General features: G+C 40.5%; 1 protein-coding gene across 1 annotated transcript in view; it reads right to left on the minus strand.

Moving 5' to 3' along the window:
* Positions 1–6713, minus strand: part of DYNLT3 (dynein light chain Tctex-type 3) — a 7771-nt gene extending 1058 nt beyond the window's left edge. The window contains exons 1-5 of the mRNA XM_055802754.1: positions 6566–6713; positions 5342–5383; positions 3348–3471; positions 2282–2359; positions 1–1189 (exon numbers count right to left, since the gene is read on the minus strand). The exon at positions 1–1189 is cut by the window's left edge and continues 1058 nt beyond it. Coding sequence (XP_055658729.1) covers positions 1113–1189; positions 2282–2359; positions 3348–3471; positions 5342–5383; positions 6566–6595 — 351 coding nt within the window. The 5' untranslated portion in view covers positions 6596–6713 and the 3' untranslated portion in view covers positions 1–1112. The remainder of the gene's footprint in view (positions 1190–2281; positions 2360–3347; positions 3472–5341; positions 5384–6565) is intronic.
* Between the last annotated feature and the right edge of the window lie 12982 nt (positions 6714–19695).

Raw genomic sequence — 19695 nt, forward strand, 5'->3', positions numbered from 1 at the left:
CAAATCTTTTTCTTCTACGTGGACTATTTCAAGTTAAGACTCATCAGATGAGCAAAGTTAAGAACTTGCATAAATCTTTACAGGAGTGGAATTCTTAGTGCTTAAATTTTAACTATTATTTCATATGACTAAGATCCAATTCTAGACTTAAGAGAACACAGGAAACACTCCTACAAAGAATAGTTATGTTGCTTTAAGATAAATGTTTTCAAACCTAACAGAAGCCTTTAGAAATGTGTGTGTCTTCTCTCTGAACACTTTCCTCCTTGGGAGTAATGTGGGTCCAGTCTTATTGCCCTAGCTCCTGGCTACTGCATGAGGACTCAGTAAAGTGCTTATCACAAATTCCACAATTGTGGCATAAAATCAAATTTAAGTAGCTTTGGAATGTTTTCAGATATATAAACTATGAATTAAGGGCTGATGTCTGATCCTCAGCATGTTTCATGGAATCAATAACAAATATTACGTTCTTCATTTGAAGATAAATTGGAATTCTGCTAGGACTAGGTATATTTCACCTTTGTCCCAGTGAAGTCATCCTCTACCTCCAGCGGAAAAGCTTAACTGGATTTAATTTCAATGTAAATGTTCATGCTTGACCAAAACTTGATGCTCATGCAATTTCACAAGCACCAGCATTCAATGTAACAGTTAGCTTTGTTTAATCAAACATGAAGCACCAGTAGTTTACAGTATATCCACTCTGAATTGTGTTCATAATTTGCTCCCAAATGCACCATAATCCTGAGTGGTCTTGCTTGCCCTTCAATCCTTCCTTTGATGTGTTTCGTTCCTCTCAAATAAAGTATCTTTGATATTAGCTTTGATATAAATTGTATTGATCTTTGTGGCATCTTCTCATTAACATACTTCTGAATATTTAAACTACTAAAACTTTATCTTTAGATACATACATATATATTTTAAATGTTTTGCTAGCTTTCAGATAATTAATCTATGAGAACTGGCTTAGACTGTATGCTCTCTGTAGAGAACTTCTGTATGTTCCTCATACAAAAACAAATGATGGTTTAAAATATTTAGCCATGTGTTTGGATGATTTTTTTTTTTAAAGGCTTCGGTGTTGCTTGTATTTATCTTCCAGTCAGCTACAGGATAATAGCAACAGCAAACACATTGACAATGCAGTTCATTGTTCGGTTTTCCCATCTCACTGTGCAGGCTCCTAGAAGAGATTATTACAAAGTAAAAATAGAATTCCAGTGTCTACATTTACTTTATTGCAGTGTAAATTATGTCAAATTAGTATGAATAATTCAGCTGTGATTTAAGTTAAGTACTATTATGTCACCTTGGCTATAAATAGACTACATGCTGCAAAACATTTTCAGTAACTTGTACATTGCTTACTACCTAACATGAGCCTTTAAAACTTAAGACAGTTTCCAGGAAAAGACAATTTCAGTCTCTCTCTTTAGAAGCTGGACTAGCAAAAATCCTTGAAAATCTCATACTGAAACTGGCAAGATAACCAGACAAGAAATCAGAAAAAAGACTGGATCAAATACATTCTAGTATAATTACTTTCTGTAACTTTTCCTCTTCTACTGTATCACTGTCTTACAAGCAAAGGAAACATGAAGATTAAACTGTACTTGTTTACATAACTTTATTTTATGATTTTTTTTTCTTAACATTAGTTGACTTTCTGATGCCATTTCTATTTCAAAGTTAAATCTTGGTGCCCTCTTCTAAAAAAAATCTTTCTGAGTCTCTGACAGACATAAGATTATTTTAATCTTGTTCCCCTGTGATACTCTGAACCTGGGAAAAAAATGCACAGAACTAATTTGGAAGCAATAAAACACATCTAAAGCCTGGGTGATAGTTAAGCAACTGAAACACACACCATTGGTCAAACTATTTCTATTTTTTACCAAGTTCTGTTCTCCTCCAAAGGAGCACTGTCTCCTACAGCAGACAGGCAGATGTTTAGGACTACCCACTTGCATTTACTGAGGGTAACATTTTACTGTCTCTTCAACTGATCTATGGTTATTGACGAGGATTAAATGTTTTGAGACTCGTTTCAGAATGAAGGTGTTGCTGCTCCTGCTTCTCACACTTTACAAAGCAATTGCTCTTAATGCAGGCACTGACTGCTAACAAAATACTTCTGCTGTGCTTGTAAACAATATCTAATCCTGGAAGCTACTGCTTCTACGATCACTCTTGAAGAAACGTTCAACCTATTACAGCTGAACAATAATTAACATTTCTTTTACTACCAATTTTTAATTTGAGTGAGGAAACTTACCATCAGTTGTGGTATCCCAGAAGCATGAGCTTGCTGTGTGAAGACCAGCTCCACTCCTCTGCATCACTGCACAGGTTACTGCAAGATACAGTCATAAAATCAAGAAGTTAATTATTAAAGCAGAACAGGTGAATCATTCAGTACTTCCAAACTCAAGCCTGCATTATGTTTTCAAATGGCTGGCAGGTGGCTTTCAGTTAAGTCAATGCCTTTTTTGACAACCCCCTCGCCCCCAGCATTTTCCTTAAGAACTTGGTATTCACTTCACGATTATTCTTACTTGCACAAAGACAACAGCTGTAACAAAATGCTTGCTAATAGGATTATGGGTTCTATCTTTTAAACTACTTAGATATGGCTTGTGTCATGTGCACCTCAGAAGGGGATTACAGGTGCTGTCCTCACAGGTACAGCAGAAGTCACAGCTGATGAGTGCTGTTTCCGAGAAGTACTGGTTGACTGTTCTCTGAAACCACCACACTCTGGTAACATGCAGCATTTCTAGACTGACCTGCAGCACTCATATAACCTGTGATAACCTGAATCCAAGACTTTCAAAACAGAACAGAGTGCAAACACTAGCTATTAACACTCCACAAAATGACCCAAATGGGTTAAACTTTTACTTAGTTCCATTTCCCTTCCTCAGATATGCATATAAATATCATGGGACGTGGTTTAACATACAGGACTAAAGTCTTTCAAATGTCTGTATTTATAGTAAGGTTAATCCTACTGAAGATTCTATTTAAGATAAGCAATTATTTCCTGAACTGATACCAAAAAAGTTGATATAATTGTTTTGGGGTTGCTTAACAGTCAGGAAAGATTGTGTAACATGTCATCTTGTGTGCTAAGTGTTGCTAGCTTGCTTAGCTCAGGTGAAACTGCCAAGGTTTCACCACAGGTATTACTAAAAATTTACATAACCGAAGAGTTCAGGTACCTACTCTGCTTTGTTTACAGTTTAAAACTTTCTACTGAGTATTGCACTGCATTCAAAGGAACCTTTCAGCAATTACTCACTGTGATTATATGTGGTAAAAGTATGACTGCTTGTACTTACCAATGTACTTATATGTTTTTCCGAGTTTTACCAGATGTGTTAGTGACTGTTCTACTATAGCAGCAGTCCACTGGTTGACTTTGTTGTGATTATAATCTGTCTTGCCTAAAACATTTTCTATGCACTAAAATAGAGAGTTAAAAAAAATAGTTTCAGTAAACATACTTCAAAATGTAGAAGTTTAAAATGTCTCACATAATCCGAGGAATTTTATCTGGCAATTTGATTCCTTTAAATCACTTGAGTTTATCAAGTATCAGCAGCTGAACAGGAAATAAAATGAGCCTTCTCGTAAGCTTATTTTTAGTACGTACTTGCTACATTATTACATGGAGAAAATGAGGCTCTGACTGAACATTTCTGGTAGGAAAGACCTTAGCCATATGCTTTAAGTACCAAGTTAAGTGAACGGATCTATTCACCAGTGAAGACACTAACACATGCCACTGCTCCTAATGACTGCCTACTCCAGCTTGGCTTTCAGAAGCTACTGTAATGGAACCGTACTACTCAAATCAATAATGTCAGCTTGGGCTGGCCAACCTCTCAGAGCCTGCAAGCAATATACTAAAATCCTCAGAGCAACAATAGTGAAATGCATACCCCAGCTCAAAAGATGAGGAAGATATGAGAGAGTGAAGCATCCTATTTTGCAGCACAAGAAATACCTGAACTGCTTGAAAATTGCATGTTCTCCCACAGCTACAGATTGGCCAACTCTTGCTTAAAGTGATTGAACTGTAACCCTTCTCTGTAACTGTAACTCTTAAACTGCATTCTCTACTACTACTAACAAATTCACAATTATGTGCTGATGGATACTGCTCTAAAATTGAGAAATCTGGTTAAAAAACATACACCTGGAAAAGGTAAGCAAAATAGAACTATGTTCTCCTCTGATTTAGTAAGATGAATCCCACACACTAACCATCCACTAACAGGCTGTGTAAGAGACTTGTGCCCCAGATCTTAAAAAGTCCAATTAGTTCTGAAGACAGTGTATGAAGCTGCACAAAGGACTCAATGGAAATAAATATTCACAAAACAGAAGAGGGACAAAAAGATCCCTTGGAGATTTTGGTCCTTTTAGAAATGAACCCAGTGCCAGAGCTCCTTGGCTCTGGTTAAGCTTTCAATCAGAGGCAGAAACAACCTGGCTTTATTCCCAGCGTCTGGAGACTCTGTCATGCCGTATGTGGCCTTTCACGGCAGGGACAGTTACATAAAGGGCTGAATTATCGTTTATCTGACATCTAAGAGCTTGCCGCTGTGCATCAGAACAGTTCTAAAGGTGCAGCCCTTCCCCTTCCTGACAGGGCACGTGGGAAGGGAATCATAGAGCCCCTCTAGGAATTCCTTTCTCAGAATGGTATTTCTCTGCAAAACATGACAGCATGCTGTATGCAGCCAGCTCTTCATTAATCCCTCTCCAGTTACTAGGTATTTAATTTAGACCATCCGGCTACTCACTTTCAACCTGATCTTTTTGTTGAAAATATTTTTTTCAAAAGCACTGCTAGAATAATGAGCTCATGTAGTGCAACCTTGTGCTCAAGCCAAGGCTAACTTCCAAGTTTGATCACGTCGCTCAAGGTCTTGTCCAGTCAAGTTTTAAAAATCTTTAAGGATGAAGACTCCACAAGCTCTTCCTGCAACCTCTCTAGTGATTAGCTAGTCTCTAGCTGGATCAAAGAGGAAAAGAAATAAATCAGAGTGAACTTCTCTTGCAACTTGTGACTGCTGGCCCTCATCTTTCCACTGTAATGTGAATTCTGGTACTCTCTTCTCCCATCTACCGTCCCTTTAGGTAGCTGAAGAGAGATCAGATGAGGCCTAAAGCAGCTCCAAATGAAACTCAGCCTTTATTTGATACAAACAATACTTTCATGTAAGACTGAATTTATCTGGGAAGGTCAATGAAAGTAACAACTTTCACTATAGTGCAAGATAAGGTCAATAATTTCTTTGAAATACAGCTTCTAGCTAAAACCTACCTCCTTAACTATGTTGTGGGCCTCATCAGCATTGAAGATCATCTGTAATAAAAATTAATTATTATTATATCTGATAGAACAGAAAAGGAATAATACAGTTTTACTCTAACATGTAAGAATCAGGCACCATGTCTGGTTATTCACACTGTGTAGTCTCTTAGTATAATTCTAAAATTACTTTTTTCCCCAGCACCATACAGATGTTAATCGGTATCATTTTGGTTGTCACATCTGAGTGGCTCCCTGGGCCTCAGTGAGCTTGGAAACAGTCTCAATTTACACTTTCTGTAAAGATTAAATTCCACCACTGTCTATGCTTGTCATGTTCTCTAAGCCAAAAAGCTAAATGGCAATTTTTTTTCCTCTGAGCCCTAATCTGGGATTTACTGGAGTCACGGATTTACTAACCCGTGGGTTACACCTTCCTGCCAAATGGCAACACCAGGTTTTGCAACCCTGGTATCAAAAAGACTGGCTTCCACAGTCATTAGTTTACCCAAATAACTTTCCCAAGTGCAGAAAAAGCTTGCCAGTTTTAATGCCTCCTGTTTTCTCCCTATTCCTACTCATCAGAATTTAGCTTGGCTTCTAAACGAAATATGGCATGTGCCATGGTGCCGACTGCCTCTTCGTAACTGTGGATTTCAAGCACCTGGGCATGGACAGAAACCTCGAGGGCAGTATGTTTCTATGAGGGTGTTTTGATTTTTTTTTTTAACGCAAACTGGTGGCTAGAGACCCGAAGTAAGGCTCCCTGGGGAGGGAAAGGCTCCTCAGTCCCGGCTGGCAGGGAGCGGCCTGCAGCGCAGACCGGGCTCAGCACTCGCTGTTTTTCCAGGGGTGATACAAGAAAGATGGCCGCAGCCCGGCAGCACCCCGCGGGCGGCAGCACCCCGCGCCGCCTCCGCTCCCCCGGCGGGCGCGCTCAGCCCCCGGCCGGCCGGGCCGCTGGCAGCAGGAGGCCGCGGCGGGCAGAGGGCAGCGCCGAGCCCCCCGCCCGCCCGGCACGGGGGTGCCCCACGGCGCACGGCCCGCCCGCACCGCCGGCAGCCTGCCCGCCCAGGGCAGGGGCTACGGCCCCGCCAGCGACGCCCGCCCCCCGCCGGGCTCTCGGCCGGGCTCCTCCGGCGCGGGGGGCAGCGCGGGCCCGGGGGTGGCTGGCGGAGGGCCCCGCACCCCGCCCGGGCACAGCCCGCAGCCGCGTCGGAGGGTGCCGGCCCCTACCTCGTCGTTGTGCGGGTGAAACTCCTCCATGGCCCCGGCGCGGGCGGCGGCTGTTCCGGCGGCGGCGGCGGCGGCGGCGTCCCTGAGTCCTGCGCGGCTCCGCCTCCGCCGGGCCGGGCCGGGCCGGGCTGGGCTTGGCCGGGCGGGGCCTCCTGCGGCAGCGGCCGGCCCGCAGCGCGGGGGAACGGGCCGCCTTGCAGGCGCCCGCAGCGGAGCGAAGAGGCCGGGTCTCCGCGGGCCGGCGGGTCCCCGGGGCCAGCCGTGCCGTGCCGGGGAGCAGAGGCGCGGCCGCCGGCCCGTGGTATACAGCCAGGCCGGCAGAGACCCCCGGCAGGCGCTCGGGCTGGCGGGGCGGCCCTGGCTCCTGCTCCGTGGCCTTTGCCAGCTCTCGGCAGCGCCGGGCGACCACGCAGCAGGTACTGTGCCCTGGTGGTCACAGTCCCGCGTACAAATACGTATCTGTAGTTGTATTGCTGTACATGTGCCCCTTGCTGCACACACCGAACTGCACAGGAGCGGCTCCTACACAGAACCCCTGCCCCCACACACACCCCGCTGCCTTTTTTCCCCTCTGTTTCTGAAAGGTTCTGTGTCACTAACCGGACACAAAGTTGCCGTTCGATTTTTGAGAATGGCAAATGGCGATTTCAGGTTCTTTTTAATTCCACTTTATTATGAAGAATTGATCCTGAGTTTTATTTGACTCGGTACATCAATACACACAAATACATCACGTCTTTCCTCTCCACGAAGTTGCCCAGGAAACAGGAAAGACACCCAGTGCAAAACAGTGCGGAACTGTCAGACAGTGCGGGCTGTGGTTGTTGTTGGGTTTTTTTAAATTATTATTATTTTGGGGGAAGGTCTTGCGTAGATTTCTCCCGTGTGATACCTGGTATTTCTACACCAGATGGAGCACAAGGAGAGAACTGAGGCTGCCCCGCTTGTTCCATGTTGGTGGTGTCTGTTGGACAGCCAGCTGCTTGCCGCACTGTGTTGTCTCCATTGCACACTCACTGGAAACAATCTGAAAAACATGGAAGTGCGGGAGGAAGCAAAGCCAAACATTTTGATACTGCCTTGCCCTCAAATTAGCTTTCACATTTAATATTTGCTAATGGCTATAGTAGAAGACTGAACGCAAAGACTGAATCTCTTTAAGAGCAGACACTTTATGAGCAAGCACAGATGGATGTAGTCGTAAGGAAACACATGAAACAAAATCTCCTTCAGTAGAATTTTTTTCTGGTGTGACCTCTGCAGTATTTTCGGAGGCTAAGCTAAGGTTAAAATTGCATGTTTATTTTTAAAGAAACAAAAACTACTGGAAGCATGTGTTGTATATGCATTGGCAAGCTGTAGACAAAGCTAACAGTGCTAAAATAACTTACCCATGGGTCCTGTGCATTTTTTTATGCTATTTTCAGAGACCATGCATCTTTACATCTGTATGTTTGGATGCAGTATAATATCAAATGAAAGCAGTTTCTAGACTATTTTTCAGTTCTGATTAGAAATGTTCAAATAAATACATTCTTTGAAATATCAGCAACACTCAGTGAATTCCATGGAAAATAGACAGGATTCCTGAATAACACCGATGAGTGTGTGTGTGTGTGTGTGTGTGTGTGTGTGTAGGTCCTAATGCAAAAAAAAATTACCTATCCTTCCTCCTCCACTACCTTTACAGATAGAAGGGTAGCAGGAGATCTGAGGAAATTCAGAGACCATCAGGCTCAGCTCAACATCCAGAGAGCCATTAGAAAAATAACAAAACAAACCAATATTAATCCAGGAAGTGTTTACAAATAAACACCCAACATCACCCATGAACACCCAACACAGATGTGTCAAGAGTATATGTCAAATAATCTGATTTTATTCTTTGGTAGGACAGCTGGTTTAATGGATGAAGAGGAAATAAATAAGGGGGATGTTATTTGTAGTAATTTTGTCTTTTTATGCTCTTCCATATGAGAACATTTCATCTAGGGAAAAAGTAACCAATCATTCCTAATAAAGAGTTATCAAAGTAGGAGGAATAAACACAGGAAGATGGGTGTTTTTTTTGCCCCAGGAGCAATAAGTTTTAGTTGCAATAACTGGAATCATGGAATAGAAATGGTGCTTATAAAAGCTTTATAATGACAGCATGTTGAAAGAAGTTACAAGCACATGGAATGACAGGATCAAAATTTTTAATATTGAATAGGTTGGAGAGAGCAACAAGAGAAATTTCATTAAAAAGATAAAGTACTCTCTGTACAACCAGGACATCAAATACACAAATACTAAATGGGGACTAATTGTGTAGGCAGTAGTCCTGCAGAAAAAAATACGGAATTACAATAAATAGGAGCCCAAGTATGATGTTATAAATAACTAAATGTATCAAAGAATACTGTGAAGCACACAGAAGGCAATTGTTCTGCTTCATGTTGATCAGGCATTGAATGTAACTCTCAGCCCAGCGTGATGGCGGGACAGACAGAACAGTAATTCTTCCTGAAGACAAGAAGACTGAAAAGGAAGCTTAGAAAATGTCATTGGTGAAGGAACTGCATTTGTTTTATATCCCTTCCCAGTCTTCCTCGTAGATGTCTTTGACTGCATAGCGATTTACTGAAAAAGGTGATTAATGGGACAACGATGAAAGCTAGGAGAAGAACTAATGGCTTTAATTTGAACTCAGGGAGATTTATGTTAAATATTAGGAAAAAAAGAATCCAAGTATAAGAGTAATAAAGCACTGAAGCAGACCTGGTTTTGGAATCACCTCCGCTGGATCAATAACACATTAGATGAGACAACATGCACCAGGCAGCTAGCTAGCCTTTAGAGAGGAGGAGGTATTAAATCATCTTTTGAGATAGTTTCAGACTTAGATTTATTCAACTTTCACAACTATTGACTGGATATTTTCCTTTCTTTCCTAACAGATTCACTTTTTATCTAATGTCAGTAACCAAAATCACTAATATTTTAATTTTTTTTTCCTGAGAATGACTAATGCTTTCACTGATTTCATAAGAGCAATACTAAATTGTAACAAGGAGCCAGCACATTTCTTTTCAAAGGGAGTTAACTGATAACATTGCTTAATTCTTTATTACACTACTGCAACTTGTAAACTGAAAAATGCAAATGCGTTGGCAGCATAATTAGTTCTACAAACTGTAATAGGGCATGCAAAAAGTGCTGGAAGAAGTGGCTCAGAAACACAATTCTAAATCTGAAAGAGCTGTAGGCTTTCATCTTTCAAATGCAGAACAAGAGCTCCTAAAAAGAGAGAGAGAATAAACAGAGCAGCTCAAATCACTTGTTGATTAAAAAGCAAATATTTGAAGAGGATTTGGCATATTGGAGAGGTGGCAGTCTGCACAGGCTGTGCAGATCCTCCACTGCTTGAGCACAGCCAGTGAAAAATGTGAATACTAATGCAGCTAAAATAGTACGCCTCCTGCCTCAATTTTTCCTTTAAATTGTTGTAAACATTTTAAACCTTCACATCAACCTTAAACTGCTGAATACAAAATCAGTAGAATTCTAGTATTTAATTTTTCTGACTTAGCTCCTAAGCCGCATATGGCTGGATGTTGGAGGAAGGATCAGCATGTGCTGCTCTTGTTCTTGCTCTTTTCCTACACACTCACTGCTCAGTACCACAGGGAACGGAGTGGTAGATTAGATGGACTTTGGGCTAATCAATATGGCAGCTTTTGTGTTGGCCAGATCAGGGATGCTTGGCCCTAGCAGACATTTTAATGATTTGCTTCTCTGAATTATTTTTTTTCCCAGGAATTGTTTTTGTGTTAACTGCAGTGACTTGCTAGAACTTCCTTGAAGAGCTGAATGCCCTCAAACAATTGTTGAAAAAATTCTTAGTGAATTGTCAGAGACATCACTATTTCCATAGCTACAAATGGCCTGCCAAAGCCAATTCTGTATTTTTGGAATCAACAGGGTACTGGGAAAGCACATTGTGATCAGGAGTGAGAACAGGAGTACAGCACGGAACCTGTGCAAGCCGCTTAGCCCAGCCCTGTGGAACAAAGTGTGGAGCTGGAACTGCTGCTACCACATCTGCAGGGTGCTGCCTTTGGCGTGTTCGGCTGCTGGGAGCACGGCGTCTGTTCAGGCCTAAGCTGGAATGGCTGTATTGCGAGTCCAGGCTGTATTGCAAGTTCCTTAGAAGCTGATGTGATTTGTCAGATGAGCTTTGTGATATGACAATGTACACAGTCAATTTTAGGGTTAATCTTGACCAGCTGTCACAGTTAAATGCCCTATTTATTGTCTGTAGTAAGTGTTTAAAATGTACATCAAGGTAAAGTAAGTTCCCAGTGCTAGCAAGCTTGCATAGCACCCACTCTAGTGGCTTACCCACTTAAATGATCCAAAACATTACCATTAGTGTTATGATATATGAAAAATGAATAAATAGGAAGTTTTAATACTTTTTCCTCTATTTTACAATAGTGAAACTTGTATTAGTATTACTTGGATTTTTATAATGTTATTTTCTGTAATCATAGCTTACACAATGTGTTTGAAATCAGAATGAAGCAACAATATTTTACTCAAGTTAGCTATCTCTTCTAACTACACAGAATTTCCTGACGCTACATATATTTAAAACGTGCAACAAAGTCATAACTGGTAAAAGCAAATGATCTAATGAAATCTCTTCAAAGGAACAAATCAAAAGCACATTCTTACTTGCACTACGCATTAAGTGGTGCTTTGATTTATGTGTCATTTGCCTTTGAAAGTACAGTACTATGAGCTTTAAAAGGAATAAGAATGAATTCCTTTCTTAATGTGTTGATTTGCAAAATGTTCTATTTTTTATATTATTTCATAATACTGCTTCTAGTTGTTTAGGAGTTTCAGTTGCAAGACTCCACTTAATTACTGAGAATGCTTCCAAAACTTCAGCTATTTGGTCAAAAACTGTCTATGTAACTTGCTATTTCATCTTGAAATTTTTTTGGAAGATTGATTAAAAACTGGCTAGGATATTTCCTAAAATGAAGCTAAGGAAAAAAATGTTATTTTCATCACAGTAAAAAGACAGAAAATTTTTACAGCATTTTATTTTTAAAAAGTCTAGCACCTTTAGAGGTAAAAAAAAGCAAACCCAAACTTATTTGGCAAGGAGATAATCCAAAGAGCAAATGTTGGAGGAGTTTTATGAAAACTCACCCAAGCAAGTCCAATTATAAATCTCTGAAAAACTGTCTGCACATTTTTAGAGTAAGTTTGTTCAAGGTCACCATCATTACTTAAAAATTCTGTTTGTACTGAATACGCTGCTGGTCTATGCTCTACCCACTAGCTACATGAACATAACAAGGCTTTGCATTCAGCTGCAGCTTCTGAAGGCCATTAAGGCTATGTCTGTTACGGGAATGCTTTCTGCTTTCCAGGTACTGATGTGTAGTTGGGTGGCATCCTTATTTCATCTTGGGAATAAGTGTATTGCATAACTTCATTCCCCTTCCCATGCTCAGATCCCCTGCCTCCCAGCATCCTGGGCATACTGCCCAGGCAAAACTGTGGCACTGATAAACAGAGCAATGGTCTGCACAGTTGGTGGACCAGGACCCCTGTAACGTGCTGCAACATATCAACAGGTAGCTGCAGATGAGTCTGTGGCAGTTAGTACTACAAAAGAACACTTAAACCTCCTCTTTTCTCAAGCACCCCTGCCAACTCTTGCATGTTCAGGCAACCAGAGGGGTGCAACCTTGCTGGCTTAAACAGAAAAGCCATCATCAGAGAAAGAGGATTGAGGGACAGTGTTACATCTGAAGATGGTGTGGACAGGATAGGCTGAGACAGACAGACAGACAAGAAGGGAGAAAAAGCATGGTAGGTAGGGGACAAGAAGGTGACAGCCAGCACGGAGCATTTCAGAACACAAAGCCCAGCATATCTGAATTTCAAATCAAATAGCTGAGAATCCCACTGGCAAAATCAAAGATATTCTAGCATAGAAAAAATGTCACATGCCTTCTTGCAACCCGAGGGTTAAGTGTCTTAGAAAGGCTATTATAAACGAATGCTGCAGCCATTCTAATATAGCAAATCAGAAGCATTATTCCTATGCAACATGGCTATTCAAACAGAAAGTACAGAGCTGGAAGGGGAGCAGAGGGCTTGCCTCTTTCACTTCCTAAGCTTTGAAACTTGTCCTAGCATGGAGCAGACAGAACAGTGTCATGTCCTTGTGTCCAGGCAACTGTGCAAACATATTTCACTTGGGATAAAAGCTGATAGACATTTTTTATTTCTATTTCATGGGAAATGCTGACATTTCAGACCTTACAGTTTTAGCAGAAATTAAAATTTCAAAATGAAATGCAGTTTGTGGGCACTGGTCACCTGCTCACTGAAGCAATATATTTGTTGTGGCTCTCATAAGGGGACAAAACGATCCACGATGAAAACAACTTCCACTGGTCCATACCACTCATACATGCTGGAGCTAGCAGACAACTACTACTGACAAGTTTATCTGGCAATCAAGAAGAAAAAGTGTTTGATGAAGATAAGAGGAGGCACTAACAAAATGTAGAATGAGACTGACTGAAGAACTGAATGCTGCTGTGCATGGCAGTAATTCATCAGTACAATGAAATAGCCCAGGAGAAGCTATTACCTGTCCTGAAGGATGTTTGCAGGATTTTCATCTTCATAAAACCTTGTGTTTGACACCAAACATAAGAAAAGTCAGTGACATATCTAATATCTCTAGTTTTGAAATGTAAATGTTAGCTTCTAAGGAAGAGATACGATGAGGTTTTAGGCTTGTTGATGATATTGATGGGTGGTCCTTGAGAACAGTTCTCTCCTGGCTGCCTTTAAGAAATAGATAAACTCTTACCTAGAGAGAGAACAGCACGCTTACAGCTTAACACAGGGATCTGACTTCTTCGTGATTTGTTTCCTTCTGTGCTGGCATAGAGGTCTGAAATAATGGCACAAACCTTCTGTACTGGGTTTACATGGTATAGTGCTGGCAGTGGTTGGGGCGCTGCAGGGGTGGCCTCTGTGAGAAGACACCAGGAGCTGCCCCCATGTCAGCCACAGCTGGTTCCAGCTTGCTCAAAACCAGATCTGCTGCTGCCCAAAGCTGGGCCCATCGGCCAGGCTGGCGGTGCCTCTGATAAAGCATTTAAGAAAGGGTAAAAAACCACAGTGCAGCAGCTGTGAGAGAGGAGTGAGGAAAAGTGTGAGAGAAACAGCTCTGCAGGCACCCAGGTCAGTGCAGAAGGAGGGGCAGGAGGTGCTCCAGGTGCCAGAGCAGAGATTTCCCCACAGCCCATGGTGAAAACCATGGTGACACAGGTTTTCACCCTGCAGCCCATGGAGGACCCCGTGCAGGAGCAGGTGGACATACCCTGAAGGAAGCTGCAGCCCATGGAGAGCTCATACAGGAGCAGGATCCTGGCAGGGGCTGTGGCAGGGGAGAGGTGCCCATGCAGGAGCACTCTGTTCATGAAGGACTGTACCCGCTGCGAAAGAACCCACACTGGAGTATTTCCTAAAGAACCATAGCCTTTGGGAAGAACTGATATTGAAGAAGTTCATGAAGGTTGTGTCCCATGGGAGGGACCCCACACTGGAGCTGGGGAAAAGAGTGAGAAGGAAGGAGTGGTGGAGAGCAGCTGTTAGGGACTGACCACAGCCTCCATTCCTCATCCATCTGCAACGCTCAGTGGGGAGGTAGAAGAGTCAGGAGCTAAGGAGTGAAGATGAGCCTGGGAAGAAGAGAGGGCTGGAGGGAAGGTGTTTTTATTTTTGTCCTTGTTTTTCACCATCCTACTATATTTTTAACTGTCAATAGATAAAATTAATTTTCTCCAAGTGGAATCTGTTTTGCCCATGACAGTAATTGCGAAGTGATCACCTTGTCTTTTTCTTGACCCACAAGCTTTTCTATCCTGTTTTCTTCCCCTGCCTTGAGGAGTGATGGAGCTGCTGGGTAGGCATCTGGCAGCCAGCCAGGGTCAGCCAGCACACCTTCCACCAACAGATTACAGCTCCCTGTGTACATCGGAAAGCAACATTTTCTCCAAACCGCTAGCTGTTCTCTAAGCGTTACAGAATAACTGTCAGTGTGGTTTTATTCAGTAATAATCGGCAATTAGAGACACAAAAAAGAGTATCAACTTTCTTAGAGCATGAAAGGAAGACGCATGTGCTGTTTATCATTTGTTCCACTTCAGTCATTTTTCTAATGATTTTATAAATACAAACCAGGAACAGCAGGAACAGCTAAAGAGCAGAATGCTGAAGTAAAAACCTAGCACAGATGATATGACTAGGCATTCTCCATCCTATGGCTTGTTTTCTTCTGCTGTAAGTGATGCCTATGTTCCAGTAATATAAGGAAATGAGAATATATCTAACCAGTCAAAGGCAATGGACACTGTATTTAGGATGTATTACTAACTTTTTATATCTATCACTCTGTATCAACACCTACTTGGACCTACCTGTAACTGGATTTAAAAATTCAATGTGTAATTGTGTGTGTGAGTGGAAAAGACTTGGTTTCCCAAGTAGATCAAATGAGCATTACAGAATATATTTTACTTTTCCATTAGCAAAACAGCATGACAGGCAACTTAGTAGGAACTGCTAGTGATCACAATTTAAAAATAAATACCTTAAAGCAAAAAAAATCCCATGAGTTTATTCACGGGGGGTTTTTTTTGTTTGTTTGTTTGTTTGTTTTTAAATGAGAAATTGGCTGGGTTCAGTTTAGAATGCTTCCAGATCTATTTCTTCAAAATGTATTGAATTACTTCCTCCTACAAATCCAAATTCACCACAGATGGTTCATGAACAGTGTGTGATCCTATATTGAAATTCTCAGTTGCTGTTTGGTTTACTTAGGTACATGGGTAACCTTTGAAGTCAGAGAACCACAAATAGATAAAGTCTTAATGAGGCTATTCGTAACACTATGAAGGCTCAGAAATTTGAATGATTTCTGAGAGGACTGTTTTGTTTGTCAAGATTTGGAAATGTGTGGTAAAGAAAATTACCTTCTGTGAGCTTATAGTGTAAACATGAAAGTCTACCAAAACTGCCTGTTCACCTGTTTCTAACTCTTCATTTGCTCCTGTTAAATGATCTTAAATAATATCTAAAAATGCACAGAAATAGTGTTGTTTTAAATGCCATTCAAGCAGTCATCATAATGCTGTTGTAGGATTATAAATTACAAGAGCTTCTGTCCAGAAACTCCTACAGCATTCATGTTTGAAGATGACAGGTTTTATATGTATAAACATCTAAGTAAAAACAAGAACTGTTTTTAAAATTATTTGTTTAAAAACATCTAGCCTATGAATTTTGTTATTGTGTACTATGCATAAAAACATCTTAATCTCAGTCTTCTATAATTTAGAAATGCTGCAGTATCAGCTACTAAAAGCAGGCATGCTGCTATCCTTTTCTTGAATGCAAGACCTTAATTGCATGAAAGTTAAATAAAACATGTGGTTCTTTACCATGACCAGAGCACTTGTCTTTAAAGCTATTATTTGATTTACTGAGATGAAAATAACCATTATAGGACTGGGATGCATTCCTGTCATTGTTCTTAATACAGCAGATATAAAATGCCATACCACTAGACACGGAATTAAAAAGTGACAAGAATGTTACATGAATGCATTTACATTTTGGTGATTATTTTTTTCTTGTTGTTTGGGAAAAAAACCCAAACACACATAATTTTTAAGGTGGAGCAAACACCACAGACAGCCATCCTGATGTGAAGGCTCAGAGCCAGCATATGGAGTGGTCCAGCCCCTCTCCCCTCAATTTCCTCCCTCAGCAGCACAATGCTGCTTTCCCTGGCAGAGGCTCTGGTCCCCCACTGACTCCTCACCCTGGGAACAGGCTCACTAAATCAGCAGCCACAAAAACTGAGTAACTTTCTGCTGGTTTTCTGCACTGGCTTGCTAAGAGGTCAAACAGACAGCAGAGCAAGGGAGAACATCATCGAAGAAAACTGGTAGTGAATAGTGGATTTCACCTTTAAATGGCTGTAAAACATTGGAGTAACAGCCTTTTAACCAAACATGAGCTTATTTTCCCCAGGTATCAAAATAGTTTTTTAAAATAATCCTTTTGTATAGTAATTTTTTATCTGTACCTGTACTAGGAGGTACTGTTAGGCAGCAAAAAATCCTAATCATTCTTGCCTGTCACAGTCCTGCTTTAAGGCAATGAACATCCTAGCTAAAAGGGAAGAGAAACTGAACATCCCTTTTTGTCATTCTGGCTGAAAGAATTAAAAATATTGTCCAAACTGCTTTCCAACATTCCATAGAAAAGCATGAATATAAGCTAATTTTTTGGACTGATGGGCTTCTCTGAACTGGAAACGCAAGGACTAGCAGTTGCCTTAATATGCTAAGGGAGAGACAGCCAGCAAGGAGATGTGATTGTACCCTAAGGGCTCTAAGAAGTAGAGTGTACATTGGAAGATGTGATTTCTACAAAGACAAAACTGGATGTCTGCATAGAAACCGCCTACAGAAGGTAGGTGTATACGATCTTTCTATAGGGTTCAAGGCAACACAGTTGGGCTGTGTTCGGAAGTCATTTAAACCACACTGAAGAAACACTTCATTCGAGATGACAGCTTTTCTCTTTGCACAAAACATCTCATAAGACTACAACTTGAACAACAGCACTGAGCAAAGCATAACGCAAATGAAAGAAAGACAAATTAGTGACTCTTGCCACAGCATTGAGTTTTCCAATGGGAGAAGAATTCTTTTATAAAATAAATGGAAGTATTTTTGCTGTGAAGATGTTTTTCCAAACCCTCTTTCAAATGCAGAATGCAGCTTCCCACTTCCTAAGCACTGTTTCTTGTCAAGGATAAGTGGAATCAGTTTATTTGAGGTAAATGCCCCTTCATTTTCTGACCAGAATGGAAAACTTTGGTGTATAAAACCTGCTTTAAATGTTTGGTGTTGGCGTTAACAAGTATCTTTGCTTGCAGCAGAATACTTCCATAAATGAAAGACAAATTTGAGGGTCAATGCTTTGGTACACTATGTTAATCCAGTGTGTGAACCCTGTAGTTTTATAAACTCATTTTCTAGTTGGCATATATCGAAGTGATGCAGTGAGACAAGATGATGAAAAGACACTGCTGAAATATCTTGATCCTAGAGTAGTTCAGTGACAGCAAACAGAGGAAAAAGAAGAGTTTCATCTGAAACCCTAGAAATTTTTGCAAACCACATATTATTGGCAAGCTCTGAGGGTCCTGTGTATGCATTTTCAGCCAAAGTAACTATAGTAATCTTCTAGAGTTTTAGCGAGATTTTGTTAGAAGAAATGGCATAACTTTTCACATCTCCAGCAAAAATATTGAGGCTAAGTGTGAGAAAAAATAATTAGTGAGCTAGGAGAAGACAGTATATGCTCATTCTCTGTTGTGTGGCATTTTAGTGTGTTTATTTTTTCCTCTGTATCTTCAAAAGAGTCCTAAATCTTGTAAATCAACAATTAGATGATCACTAACATTTAGGTGACATTGAGCTGTCTTCTTGATGAACCTCACAGATTTTATGTATAGGAAACTACTAGTTTCATGAAATGTTTCTGTATTTTGTAGAGGCCATTAAAACTTTGCAATAAAACATTTGTGAAAAATACAGACACTTTACTGATGGATTTGCTAACTGATAGAAATGTAGCTAGCTATTTTGAAGTAAAATGGTAATTCTAAAAAGTACCTTGGTACATTTAGGGTGAAATTATATGTTAGGCTCCCAGTTTATGCTTTGAAGGTGTGTCACACATATTCAAGTTCTTTTAATGGTCCCTTTAGAGTTGCCTTGAGGACCACTTCCTGATGTCCTACTGTGGAACATGTCTTTATGCAGCATTTCATTCTACAGCTCATAATCACTTTGTGTAGTTCTTGCTTGTGCAAAGAACGCCATAGCTGACACCAAAATAATGGTCTATGGAAATAGTACACACAGCAATGGGGGCTGTAAGAGCATTCCCTTAGCTTGCACAAGTTCATTCTAGGCAGTAATTGGTTTAACATAGCACAGTGAGACACTCATAAGTGCATTCTCTTACTATTTTTCTTTTAAATGTACTAAAGAAAACCAGAGGCAAGTAAATAGATTCCTCATTTTACGTGAGAAAGAAGTTGCTCTATTTGATATATCTTTAAGTCCACTTTTGAGTTCTCTTCTAAAAATAACAGGAGATGCTGTAATTATCCTGAAAAGCTTTTTGTAACTACCTGCTTTTCTAAATCTTTTCCCTGGCTGAAACAGAAATGGCCTTGTCTCAGAACAGCTAATGACATGAGTTCCTCCTTTTTCATTTCTAAGCCTGTGACATATAATTTTCCTGTTCATGTAGTATCTAACATTAAGAAGAACCTTAAATAATTGCCTTTTGAAAATGTTGCCCTCTTGCACAAGAAAAAGCTTCAGTCTTCTTGTATAATATTTTCTGCACTCACATCCTGCTTTTGACAACACTTATTCAGTATGGAGAGGAAGAGGAGGCTAAGATGACCATGAATAAATGGAATGAAGCTTGGAAAATATTACTTTTCTCTCAGAGGTAAGTTTCTTGGCTTTGCAATAAGAAAACCTCTTCATGCTGCATACATAAAAATGGTGCTTAGTGACAAGAAGCTCTGATTTGCAGCCCAATACCATTGTTAGAAACACAAAATCCAAGTCCTAAGAAAAGAAGATGGGTTTGGATCCCATGGCCACTTGATTACACTGATCTCATGCACATTTATGATGCTCACTGAATAAAACAGAGTTGACTGGGTTATGTCAAATTCCAGGAAACCCCATATGTCACACACCTGTCAAGCAGAAATTGTGAAGGAACAGTCTCAAATTAAATTAAATATGTTTTAATAAAATTAAAACAGCAGGCATGACAACATTGATTGAATGTCTTATTTCAAGAAGGAATGCTGAAAGAGCTGATGAATGGTTTAAAGAAACATAGTGATGCTATTGCTTCTGCAGCAATTACTGTATTTCTTCTTGAAATGTTATTCATTAGTGCATAAACCCAGGAATTTTTTCAAAACATGAATTTGA

This window comes from Falco peregrinus, chromosome 4 (genome assembly GCF_023634155.1).
Source record: "Falco peregrinus isolate bFalPer1 chromosome 4, bFalPer1.pri, whole genome shotgun sequence".
Classification (NCBI taxonomy): Eukaryota; Metazoa; Chordata; class Aves; order Falconiformes; family Falconidae; genus Falco; species Falco peregrinus.